We start from the raw sequence: 12,967 nt of genomic DNA on the forward strand, positions 1-12,967 counted from the left end.
ATGGATTTATCACTGGTAGCAACCCCTCTCTCATTACAGGCAACAATTTGAATCCATTGTGAATTGAAAACTTTTCATAGACTGCTTTACTGAACTTATTTCGCATGAATGTGCTGCTTTAATTCTCTCAAATTCTTTGAACTGTTGTGAACCAGGTGAACATAAGACTGCACAGAATGGATGCTAATACAGAGCTGCTTGCTCAGTGTTGAAGCCTCTCTGCACCGTGTCTTCCTCCCACTATCTCAGGTTCCAGTCCCTCATCCTGAACATCTCAGCGGATGATTTATGTAGCAGTGTTGCTCTGTGACCTCAAAATCCGCCCCATCCATACCGCACCTGTCACTGCGCCACTGCCTGCGTGCTTACTGAAAACCAAGCCATCCGTGCAAAATGGCAATTTTCCACCCACCTAGAGAATAAAAAAAAAAGGATCCAATCCATTCAGAGGCAAAACGAGGAAAATTCTATGATATGTTGAGCAGGTGCGCGAGGGCTCGGTGCTCAGCTAACGAGGGAGCTGAACTGCACGCACCGCTGACCACAACATCTGTCGTTTGTAGGGATGCAGAGTTCGGTTTTTACCTCTGCAACACAGTTTGCACAGTGAGAGGCAGCCGATGATAAAGCACTTAAGATGGATACAGATGGAAGGGACCGGGACGGTTTGAGCTGGGGACACAGAGTTCCCATGCTGTGGCTTGGTAGCATATGATGCATGAGAATCCAGCAGGACAAGCAAAGAGTTGTGCATGTCTGTATGGGCCCAAGGTGAGGCCCGGTGTAACCCGGTCCACCATCCCAGGTGGAAACCCTAACGAGCTCATCAGGCCTAACGAAGCTTAACAAGCTCCTAATTGGCAGCGTTATGATGTCCCCGAAGGTCAGAGTGCAGGTTTCTGTGCCAGCAGCGGGACAGGCTGCCACTTCCTGCCAACAGCACGTCACGTGACCTGCTAATGTCCCTCTGTGTAAACAAAGTCATGAAAGGACATGAGGAACTTCTTACATAAGCAAAAGCAAGAGTTTGTTAACGTATAGAGGAAAATACCACACAAAGCAAAGTGGACAGCTCTGGTAGCATTACAGCAGAGTAATTCAACCTGCCTCTCACCATTAACTAGATAAAGCTCAGCAGGGCAGTGCAGCACAACAAAGCAGTGAATTTGATTTTTTTCCTCTATAGATATGCAATAAAACCCACTCATCTTGATCAAAGTATTCAAATACCAAAACTGTGATTTTGTACTGTGTTCGTACAGTGAGTTATTTTTCCTGATGGTCAGAAGAGACGAGCATTGAAGCTGGTTTTAATTTGATCTTTGGTAAGTTTGGCAACAGCTTTAACACAGAAGGACAGGATTCAACCAGAGAGAGGAAGCAGAACAGTCAAAAGTTCTAACTACTAAAGGTAAGAGGCCTCTATGGTGAACTGCTGCCACCTACTGGTCCCCACACAAAGGTACAGCTTGGAAAGTTGGTCCACAAGAAAAAAACCTATCCAGTCACTGCACTGAAACATAATTACAGCATTTTAAATCACTGCTACAATATGTGATTTCTTGTGATAAAGCTGCTCATCACACTCTTATGATCAACAGCATTTTAATTCCAAACAAACTATGTCACACAAATTCTGAGCTGTGGTAAAAATCCTTTATCAGTTTTGCAGACAAGTAGAAGAGGGATCTATGTACAAGAAGTAAGGTTCATACTGCAAGCTGATTTAAAGAAACATGGCGGACCGCTGATTCAACGATGACGAAACACAATAAAATGCGGGATTAGAGTGCACTTACAAAACAAAGAATGAACAGTTAAACACGAGTTCAGATCTGCCAATAATCGTACGGGTCTTACAGGCTTGTAAGACGAGTAAAATCCAGACTTCAGAAGTCTGACCGGTCAGCAGGAATAAAAGACTGGAATAGCACTCAAATCCCCCAAGGATTAAACCTAATGCTACAAAGGCAGCAGAAAATACCCACATAAAAATGAAAGGTGAAGTAAGTAAGGCTGTTAACCCAACTATCTTACAAAAGGAAATGAGCAAAATAGCAGTAAATGGCAACATAACACATTTAACCCACATTTGTACGTTTGTCAGCTTTCGTTGACTCGATGGACTCCAGTGAAGGTGTTGGATTTAAAGAAAACTAAAACAAGTACAAGACTGACAAAGAACCTGTGTATGTTGCATCTTTTAAAAAGCTTTAAAATACAGATAAAATTTCTTAAAAGCGATGTACAAATCGACAGACTGTTGAGTCACTCTGATGTTCCACAGAGGGTCGTGAGGCGATTCTGTCGGGAAGAAGAAAAACAACAAGGATGAGGATAAAAAGCTCTGCAAATATATACCAAGTCTTGTAGCGCAACAGTGATGCTGCAGAAAATGTTGTCCTGCAGAAGTGATCGATATACCTGCAGCAGCCGAATGCTCTTCAGAGCAGTTTCGTCCAGGAGTGACAGGTCCACTGAGTCCATCTGACTGGCCAATAGCTGAATGCTCTGGACCAACATATTACAAGACATTAGCATGGTAAATTAGCCTGCTCAGTCATCCAAAGTCCTATCAGAAGCCTTTTTATAGATAAAAACACATTGCAAAACAAACACAGGCCTACTCACTTTCTATCCCCCCGGTAAAAACAATTTCTAATGTCAATAAAATACTGTCCTGCAGGGTCCAGAACACTGAGCCCAGCTAACTGTGCGCTCACCTCTCCGTTGCCGATGGGAACGTTGATGACAATGTCCTCATTCCCTGCTGCAATGGGAGAGCCGTTGACTGAAATGCTATAGACCCTCTCTTTGTGGCGGGGAACTCTCACAGCGGGGGTCTTAGGAAGCCTGAGGAAATGGAGCATGTACGGTGAGCATCCTGAACGCCTCGCTGTGGATAATGTCTCCGATTTCAGAAAGAAAACACAAGATCCCTGAGAGGAAATAGCACTCGTTGCCTCATTGCACCGGCAACTCAAATTAGCGAGCTGGCTGCGAGAACAAGCCTCTGACGGCCATCATGTGTGACCCTCATTCAAAGATGCTGCATCCACATGCAGATCTTTATTTACTTTATTTGAGCGGGGAAGTTTAAACCCAATCATCACAGACTACCCCTCTCCAGAATTTCACTGGAAGCAGAATATAATATGTGCTTACGGACAGTGAGACATCCTTTGCTGCAGAAACAGGGAGAACAGTTCACGTATTTTAACATGAAATCTGGTGCGGTGCAGCTGTAACTGTAATGCTGGCTGACCTTGGGTCGAAGCGCGGGGTGACAAGGGGGGTGGCGCCTATCATCAAGGAAGAATCCAGCATACTCCTGGCAGGAGTGACCAGCGGCTTCCTGGTCGACCTGAATTCAGAGACATGTTAGTATGATGTTATTAGGCTGAGGAACTTGAGAAAGGAGTAGACAGAAAGAGAGGCAAAGGTCTCACCGTCTGATGGAGCTGTTCTGCTTGCTGACTGACAGCATCTTTGCCCTTTTTGATGTCGTTGGAGGTTTTCTTGTTGCTTTTCCCTAAATTAGAAATAAGCAGTTAGTCATCCACTCTGTATATTCATGATCAGAATATTGGTTTTATTCCTGATGCTGTTGAACACTCAGCAGTGTTTTGTGCTCGTTTGAATGAAAACCCAGCCTCACCTTTCTGGTCACGCCTGGGGTGTTTTCATCATCTGAACTGGATTTGGCTCCACCTTTCTTCTTTGAGGCTGTGGGTTGGAGACAAAATGAACAGGATCAAATCCACTTCAAAAGCGTGTTAGTTTTCCAAACCCGAAAATCTTGACTGGATAGAAAGAATTCGGATGTGTTCAGTTCATCTCATACAAAGTAATTTGTTGATAGATGTTTCATTTCAGAATACATATAGAAGACACAAAAAAATGTTCTAACATACTTTTCTTGACTGACTTCAGAAGCACTGCGTGGTCCTCAGCCACAACGCTGTTAACAATAGCAGCTTCCTCTTCTCTCTGCGTGAAGGTTTAACACAGAACAGGGTGTTCCTGTTTAAGCCAAAGAGATTCTGAAACTGGTGACACACTGAATCATGATATGAGAGAGAAAGATCCTCAACTCACCTTTGAATTATCCACCTCTGGAGACGCTGGTTTCTCGGGCTCTACAGAGAGAGAATACATGCTTTTCATTTAACGATAAAGGTTAAAACAACATAACCTTTTCTCATTTTACACAAGCACCGGTGCTTCTGCTTTACAGTGATCAGGGCAAGTGTGCCTAATTTTGGGTCATGAAACTCACTCAGGACAAAAAAATGCACAAATGTTCTTCTCATTCTAATCAAAAATAAATAAAAATGAACAGATATGTTATCCATTTGTGAGCCCAACCAAACCACCAAATGCCAAAGTCTCTGTGTCAAAACTGCAATATTTCTTAAAACACTGTTTGTGGAATCAGGATCTGGGATTCAAATGTGTGAGTCAGTTTGTGTCGACTCACTGCAATGTTCCATCCAGGTTGTTTGCCTCACAGCCTTGGGGAGCTTAATTAGTGCCATGTTGTAGCTGTTGTCAACATCTTTCAGCAGCTGGTTGAGCTTCTCTTTCAGCTGCACAAGTCTGGTGTTCACTGTGAAAACATAACAAGTGCTGTTGTTGTTGATGCTGTTGCTACCCAGCAGTTTAATGGTAAAAAATCGGTTCTGAATTGATGAACCACAACATTAAAATGCACCTTGCAATAATCAACAACATATAGCAGGATCAATAAATCAGCCAGGCCGATGCTATTACCTCATCTCAGCTTATTAGATAACATCGATATCAGCATATACGATCTATTGAGCAATAAGTTATGAGAAACTGGAGTACAGACAGGTCAAACATGCGTTATTGAGACAGCACGGCCATTAGAGTTTGTCAACCAGAGAGCACTGCTGCTTATTTTTCACCTGCACAGTGTCAGGCTCAGTACACATCCTGGTCACAGTGCTTTAATAACTAAATTCAGGTGATTATTAGTGATTAAAAAAAGAAATGTTGGTACATACACTGCTGTATAACAAGACATAGTTTAATATTGATCTTATCTGTTTGCTGTCAAATGCCAATATCTGTCCACATCTGAAATAATATCACATTCTGGAAGGGCCATTCTGCATAGTTTAGGGTTATAGCACTGCTAAGGTCCAAAGGATGGAAACGTTATACCCAGCAACAAACAGCAAGCCTGCCTGAGGTCTATGTGAATCTCCATTCAAGTCAAATGAAAACAAACTATTTACACAGCACATTTCACAGGGCACTGAAATACAAAGTGGCGTGCATACTGAGGAAACTGCAGTGCTGACTAATCATACGCAAAGTATAACGGTACAGTGTTTACCTTCGCTGTCGAAATCCTCCAGGAAAGCCTCCAGCTTGGCCGTCTTGGGGTTATTTTTCCGTTGTTTGGTGGTCCTCTTCCTGGGGGCCATGTCTGCATGGACAGGCAGCGGAGAAGAAGTCAGTTTGCCCCCGCGTGTCAACACAAGACAGCAATGTCACTAGATTACAGTGTGTGTGTTCAGGATATAACTGCACACACGATTTAATGAAAAAACCCGCCGACATACGGATGGCTGACAATCGAGCTGGCTAACGTTAGCGAGCTAACAGTTAATGCTAACGTAACTCGCTCTGCTAGTTAGCATGATCACTTGCTTGCTCAACTTGGTCGACTGGCTTTACTCTCAGCTTCGTTGACGGGCGCAAACATTTAATAATAAAACCCTGAACAATATGTTTTGACTATGGTGATATTAATTTTACAAACAAATAATTAATTACCTGATTAGCTATGTTTTCCTTCCTCGGACACTCGACTGCTCCCTATCTTCACAAAGCCGTTTTCAAAAATCCGCGCGGGGAGGGGCCACACGCGCTGTCAGCCAATTAGAACGTGTCTTTGCTTTGCATCGAGAGAAAATGCTTCTCGGCCTATCGTAACGCCAAACGTCAGCTCTTACGTCAGGAGGGCGGAAGTGGGTTTAGTCAACATGGTAGCAATGTGATGTCCTGAGCAGCTAATGTTACCACACTTTAAAGGCTTACAGAAATCATCGGACTAAAGTAATATAAACATAATTTATTGCTCACAGGAGCCTTTGGTGTTGTCTTTAACTGATGTCTAAAATCGGCGCGTGAAATGTCCAAACCTGCAGTAGTTTCTCTCCATCAAGCACTGAAGAAAAGCTTCCAGAGTCTTGAAAACAACCAGAAAGTATGGAATGGTGTGGTGGCCGAGTGCAGCCCACTGATGGTGTCTCTCGGGAATTTGGCGGAGCAGTCGAGAGCGCTTTCCAACGTCCAGCTGTGCAGCACACCGCTCAGAGACTTTCCAGACCTGGAGGAACGGCTGCGTTTCAAGCTCTTACAAGCCACGGATACAGTGCTGGGCAAACTCAATGAGAAGATGTAGGTAACTTATTAAATGAAGACTGTGGTAATATTACAGACGTAACACGTGACGTCTATTGCTTGGCATCTTCTTGATGTGATTGGTTGATAAGCGTTCATTGAAACAGCAGCCATACAGAGCTCAGGCAAAGCAGTATGTGTCAGTTTTTTGTGCTACTTAGATTGGGATTATGCTCCATGTGAGCACCACATCAGCTAAAATAATACCTCAGTGCCGTACTCCTTCCTCCCATCCCTCCTGTCTTCCCTCAGGTCTTCTCTACAATCTGTCAGAGACTCCATGAGTAACCAGGTCTGTGCAGTCTTCCAGCTCTATGAGCAGAACACAGACAGTCTGGATCTGCTCACAGTGACCGAGCGCTCGGCCACCACCCCGTCACTCTCGGACATGCTGGAGTGGCTGCAGGATGCTGAGCGTCACTACCGCCAACAGTATCCTTTCTGTTCATGTGCTGAGTTGGGTTTGCTTTCTGTTGTGTCCGGGTCTATTTTCCTGAGCTCGTGTGTTCAGATTTCTGAGGAGGAGGACTCTCCTGCAGACACTGAGAACAGACGACCTCTCCCTTTTAGAGTCTGCTCCCAAAAGATGGAAATCAATGGAGTCTCCTGGTGCAGACGACTGCATCACAGGTAAAAGTAACTTCATAGTAATGTTATCTTCAAATAATACATGTTAACTCCTGCAACATGTAAACAATAGTACACAAACAATAGTAGCTACTTATTTATTTATTTGTAGTTATTCATTAGAAGACCCTTTTAAAAATCTCTGTTTTAGTGACTTAAAACACTGTTTGTGTGTGAACGAGACGCCCAGTATAATAATATATAAATATTTGGTGCTAAAGGTTTGTAGGTGAACTGATTGCTTCTCTGTATTCTTTCAGATACGCTTTGCAAAGTGTCCTTCTTTATGGAGTCCCAGTGAAGAGAGTAAAAGCGACTGTGAAGTGAAGTGGACTCCTTTCCGATGAATGAGAAGAGAAGAATGGGATTGTTAAGGGATATGGAGAAAATACACGTGTTCCTCAGATGGACCCATTTAATGTGGATGTTTGGAAAAGGACTGGAATTTGATTTTGTCATTTGAATGTACCTACAAGAGCTTGGATGGGAAGTGTGTGGACGTACCAGACTTAATGTGGAAATTCAAGAGGAAGAGGAGCTGACTGATGACAGTGTTGTCTGTGATGGTCAAAAACGGCCCAAAGCAAATGTTATTTTGAGAGCACACAAGGATAAAGACGGCTGCAAAACACCGTTTGTGAAGCACACTTTAACAAACTTGTTTTATTTCACACTCGAGGTAATGACATTGTTGGAGAATAACTGCTTGAGAAATCACTGCAATCTTCACGTTACAGGCCATCATAAAAGCCGTCAGCACAGTCATACGTTTCTGTGAATGCTGTTGATTTGACAGTACAGGCAGTGGGCTTTCTTCAGGCACTACTATAAATCACAGTGCAGTAAAAGTCAAATTTCAAACACACACAGATGCTTTTAAGTACTGAATACAAGTCTAACATTACAAAGAGATATACAAAATCAGCAAAATATACGTTGAATATATTCAGAAATATATAGATTTCAGTGTATAGCTTAAAATTCACAGACCTAAAACTTGAGACGGGGTAAGTTTAAGAGTTTTTAACAGCATCCACTCTTTGCTTTACAGCTGCTGGTGTGCCTTCTTCCTCTTCCTATACATACTCCTTTAAAGGCAGGCTATTAGATGTGATGGGTTTTGGGGGATCTGGTGCTGAGGCGGGTGAATTCGCAAAGCTCCGGCCAATGTAGCCCCTGCGGTACCTGCCGCTCCTCTCCATGAGGGGGCAGGTGCTGCTCAACACGGCTCCGCTGATCATCAGAATAACCGCAGCCGCCCAGCCCAGATAAATCGCCTGGCCCAGCTCTCGTTTGTGCATCAAGGGCACGTTGGGGTTGTAGAAATCCTGGATGACGGTGTTAGCGGTCCAGGAAACGGGAATCAGCACGCACAGGCCGGTCAGAATGAAGAGAACCCCACCTGAGAGTGCGATGCCCGCCTTGGCCCGCCGGTCATCCCCGGCGCAGGTGGTGCACTTCATGCCACAGCAGGACACGGTGCAGGAGAGCCAGCCCATGAAGATGGCCAGACACATGAGGGCGCGGGCCGCCTGGATGTCCGGAGGCAAGGCCAGCATGGAGTCGTAAGTCTTACACTGCATGTGGCCGGTGGTCTGGTAGATGCAGTTCATCCAGATGCCCTCCCACTTGATCTCAGAGGTCAGGATGTTGCTGCCGATGAAGGCCGAGACCTTCCACTGAGGCAAGGCCGTGACGGCGATCGCCATGATCCAACCAGTCACCGCGCAGGTGAAGCTGATCAGCTGCATGCCAGTGTTCACCATGATGACCTCCTTTGTGTGGCTCCTCTTCGTCTACTGCAGCCCCCTCTTTGGGAGGTCTTATTTCTTTGTTATCACTCTTTTGCTCTTTAAAGTCTACTCCTTTGGTTTACTTGCCCCCTTCCTGTTCGGCTTGGTCAAACTTCCTACGGTCTTTGCCCCAATGTCACTTTTTCAACAGCCATTTTCTTCTCTTTTTCTTTTCCTCTTCAACATCTGCTCATTGTTTTCACTTCCACGTGCCCTCAGTTTTCAGCGTTATCCACAAGTGATCGCTCGCTTTCTCTCTATAGTCGTCGGCCTTTCCAACAGGATCAGAGGCTCGCACACTTTCTCCTCCTTTTCATTCCTGAGTTTGAGTCAATGCATTATTGAGCAGCCGTTAGCTGTGCAGCCACCTGTGGCAGCCCGCAGAGGCAGGATCGATCAGGCTTCAGCGTCCAGGCCCTGTGGATGAAATGGATCTCAGCCAGGCTTCATTTATTCAAATTTGTTTTTTTTGTGCTTCCTTGGCTTCAGCTCTGGTTCAAACCCTGGGGGGCGATTGTTGAGCTGCAGAGTATTTCAGTGTCACACTCCTGGTTTGGTGTAGCCTTACATGGATCAGACTGATACAACCTGATACTTGGATTCAAGGCCAATGCTGCTGTGAGTGTATCCTGTCACTGCATTGTTGAAATAGTGATGCTCGATTACACAGAACTGAAATCAGCATCGTTTTTTTTACCTCTTTGTCGACAGAAATCCTGTTTAGTCCTCACAGAATGAATGAAGCGAACATCCTGTAGAGATGAGCGATGAGCCCGTCGAAAGAAGCTATTCCAGTCACTTATTTGAGCAGGTTTTGAAAGGCTTTTAAATCTCGCTGTAATTCAAAAAAGGGCACAGGTTTCCAGAGGAAAACAGGCAACAGGACTCTTCATCACACACTGCTGCTGCCGCCGGCTGGAGTGTCTCCTTGTTGACAATAAATGGCGCTGAGGTCCAAGCCTTGACGAGGCCACTTCAGCTGCTTCACCCTCCCCACGGGCGCTTCCCTCAGTAGCAACGCAGCCCAAATGGGTCAGTGTGGCTCCAATAAGGGTATAAATAACAAATCAAGGCCGTGTGGTCAGACTCCTGAGCAAATACAGCTTCAGTTCACCCCTTCCCATCTTTAGCACCGCTGTTATCAAACCTGCGACAGCAACACTGAACCCCAGGTAAAAAAAAAAACACCCCAGTGAAAGGGAGGGAGGGAGAGGGCAAAAGAGGGTGAGACAACAAAAGGAGGGAGGGAGGCATGGACGAGGATGGAGAGCTGTCCGTAGGTGGATCAGTTAACACAAAGACAACATGGAGGGGCCCTCTACGATGAGGATTACACACTTTGTGCTGCTTCATACAGCACAAACGCGCGTTTTAAAGGAGCTTTCACACAAACTCGCCCTTTTTGTCTGCAGTGAAAGAGAGAAGCAGCCTCACAAAAGAGGCCATTGGGTTGGTTTTTCTGCGACAACAATTCTGGTTAAAATGCTGAAAATCCACAGGAGAAGCACACAGGTCAGAAGTTTTAAAAAAAAAAAAAGGTCACGTGCGTTAGCAACCGGAGTCCTCCGGACAAAGGAAGTGACAAAACCCTTCTTATTATTTTTTGCTATATTTTATAGTTTCATGCCATTTTAAATTGTAGCTGAAAGTGGCAGGTCAGCTCTGGGGATTTATTCTGCTCATTATCAGTGTATTGTTAAATAAACAGCTGGAGAAGTTTACAAAATAAACAGAGTAACAGAGGGATGTGACAGCACCTCTTTGTCTTCATATTCAGAAATGTCCCTGCTACCCAAGAGCGCTCTCGCTCCATCTGCATTACACTGAACCTTGGTGTGCCATTGTGCCGATGAATTAAATATCGTGGCGTCAAGATCTGCGGTTCGGGTTTCCTTTCTTCTGTAGCCTCCGCTCTCCTTGGTAACGGTGGTCATGACAACCGGCCAGGACACAGGAAACAGGACAGGAGAGGGGATGAAACACAAAGGGAGGCAGAGGAAGGCGACACATACCAATGATGGCGGTCCAGTGCGACACAGATGGAGGTGACTGCTGAAAGCAGTCCAACACAGGACTGAAGTGACACCACAGTTAAAGCCAGGCAGCCTTGTATTGAGTCCATGAGGAGAAAAGGTTCAGAGTTTAATGGCATTTTACATGCAAAAATACTGAAATTACACAAAAATTCAACATCACTGAATTCCCTTGTACCGGTGAGGTCACATCAGCTGACTCCATGACCTCTTTTACCTGAGGCGCCGGGACGGGAGGGAGCCGACACAGCAGCTCTGTGTCCAGAGACACCAGGGAAAGTGGAAATCATCGAAATGTTTTTCTAAAGACCTGATGGCTAAAGCTAATATGAATATTAAACATTTAGTGACACTCAGTTATGGACAAATGTGAGACAAAATACTCTCTAATGGATTTGAGTGATTTTGCACCAGATTTGTGGAGTTTTAACAACACGGGAAAATCTTTAGTTTTGTGTTCAGAGAAAATGAGCTGCAGCTTAGTTTCAGGAAACGGCTGTGAAAAGCTGTAATATCAGGGCACAGAGAGGAATCCTTTGCAGAACTTGCTCATGTTGTTGAATGGCACAACGTATTTCCAGAGTTTACAGTTCAGGCTGCTGTATTTTCATTGACATGTCTCAGTAAGGCCCTGAGCTACAGAATATGACTAAACTCTTAATGTTACTGCAGAGGACTGGAGGAAAGCCCACATGCTGCCTCAGTGGAAAGATAGTTTATGAGTTTGTTAGCTTTTCTTGACCAGGGCTCATTTGAAAAGGAAGTTCTGTCTGACTGCATTAACATGGTCAGAGCACAGATGTGTAAAGTAAGTTGTTCTTAAGGTGAGGAAACGGACGGCTCATTAATGTTTTACTGTCCTCAGTGATCATGTGATCCATTACCTTGGTAAAGAATGCCATCTAGTGACAAAACAAATACACATGGAGGCCTTGGTGTTGATTGGTCATTTAGGATATAAAGAGCCCCTTTTCAATAACAAACACCATCTGTCATCAATAATGAGACACCAGCTATGTTAGAGGCATAAAATACCAATTTATTACTTTGCACATTAACACAAGAATTCCCTGCAGGCTAAAAAAAAAAAAAAGAAAAAGAAAAAAAAAAGGATTTGAACATGTGACATAATAGCAATAACAGCGAGTGGACGGCCCTCTGCTGGGGGCGGGGCTACAACATGCCCCGCCCTCTCACAACCGGTTAGGAAGGGCTCCGTTCATTCACAGAATGGGAACGTTCCATTCATAGTACTGGAAGGTTCCACTTCTATGATTCTTATTGCTATTAGACGATCACACAGCTTCAGAGACCACTAGCAGGAGAAAAAAAAAACAAAAAACAATAAACAAACAAAAGAAAAAAAAACAAAACAAACAGCAGAGCTATAACAAACCCCCAAAAAAGAAACCAAAAAGGAAAAACAAAATTAAATTAAAATACACAATACACAATGTCAAATTACAAATCCGTTAAGATATAACAATATATCAAAGTGAGAGGAATTTAAAAATAATTCATGCTCTCTTTCTATTGGGGCACAGAAAGAATTATGGATCTTTTTTTTTGTTTAAAAAGGTTAAAAAGAGGTAATCCTGCTCCGCTGGTGCCATGGGGACCCCTTCACAAAGAGGAAGTGCATTTGTGAGGGGTCAGCAGAGTTGCCATGGAGACAGGAGAGCCCCCACCAAGAGGCGTGGCCACAGGTACAAACCAGGAACGAGGAGACGAAATGGATGCTCGCTACAGTAACCTGGCGAAGGCGAGAGGGGTTAGGTCTTTAACGGGTCCACGTTTGAAGAAAGTACCTCGTTTGGATTTGGACACGACGCAAAGAGCTGCCCCCCCCCTCGCCTCAGAAAACAGAGTGTACCTCCCAAATTACTGACATTTGTGTAGGAATCTTTAAAATGCGTCTTAGAGAGACCGAACAAATATTGCTAGCCTAAAACAGTCCCACTAACTTCATAAACATTTACCAAAAGAAGAAAAGAAAAAAAAAGCGTTTATATTTTTTCTTTCTCATAATAAATATGATTCCAAAAAGGTTTTTTTTTGTTTGTTTTTTTTCTTTGT

The 12,967-nt window shown here is 44.2% G+C and overlaps 3 protein-coding genes across 3 annotated transcripts; 1 reads left to right on the forward strand and 2 right to left on the reverse strand.

Annotated features, from left to right (window-relative positions):
• Positions 1 to 1,642: 1,642 nt before the first annotated feature.
• Positions 1,643 to 5,880, reverse strand: cdca8 (cell division cycle associated 8). Its single transcript, XM_076755204.1, has 11 exons — positions 5,809 to 5,880; positions 5,366 to 5,458; positions 4,481 to 4,609; positions 4,099 to 4,139; positions 3,915 to 3,990; positions 3,659 to 3,726; positions 3,450 to 3,532; positions 3,266 to 3,364; positions 2,724 to 2,853; positions 2,425 to 2,511; positions 1,643 to 2,304 (listed from the first exon to the last, which is right to left on the reverse strand). The coding sequence occupies exons 2-11, from the start codon at positions 5,454 to 5,456 to the stop codon at positions 2,269 to 2,271; spliced, it is 840 nt and encodes a 279-aa protein (XP_076611319.1). The 5' UTR covers positions 5,457 to 5,458; positions 5,809 to 5,880; the 3' UTR covers positions 1,643 to 2,268.
• A 95-nt stretch (positions 5,881 to 5,975) lies between these two features.
• airim (AFG2 interacting ribosome maturation factor) lies at positions 5,976 to 7,459 on the forward strand. Its single transcript, XM_076755206.1, has 4 exons — positions 5,976 to 6,435; positions 6,691 to 6,870; positions 6,950 to 7,068; positions 7,326 to 7,459. The coding sequence occupies exons 1-4, from the start codon at positions 6,167 to 6,169 to the stop codon at positions 7,364 to 7,366; spliced, it is 609 nt and encodes a 202-aa protein (XP_076611321.1). The 5' UTR covers positions 5,976 to 6,166; the 3' UTR covers positions 7,367 to 7,459.
• Positions 7,460 to 8,141: 682 nt separating this feature from the next.
• Positions 8,142 to 10,376, reverse strand: cldn35 (claudin 35). The gene has a single exon (XM_076755205.1). It carries the CDS (start codon positions 8,829 to 8,831, stop codon positions 8,142 to 8,144), a length of 690 nt encoding a protein of 229 aa, XP_076611320.1. The 5' UTR covers positions 8,832 to 10,376.
• Between the last annotated feature and the right edge of the window lie 2,591 nt (positions 10,377 to 12,967).

This window comes from Chaetodon auriga, chromosome 17, assembly GCF_051107435.1.
Source record: "Chaetodon auriga isolate fChaAug3 chromosome 17, fChaAug3.hap1, whole genome shotgun sequence".
Classification (NCBI taxonomy): domain Eukaryota; kingdom Metazoa; phylum Chordata; class Actinopteri; order Chaetodontiformes; family Chaetodontidae; genus Chaetodon; species Chaetodon auriga.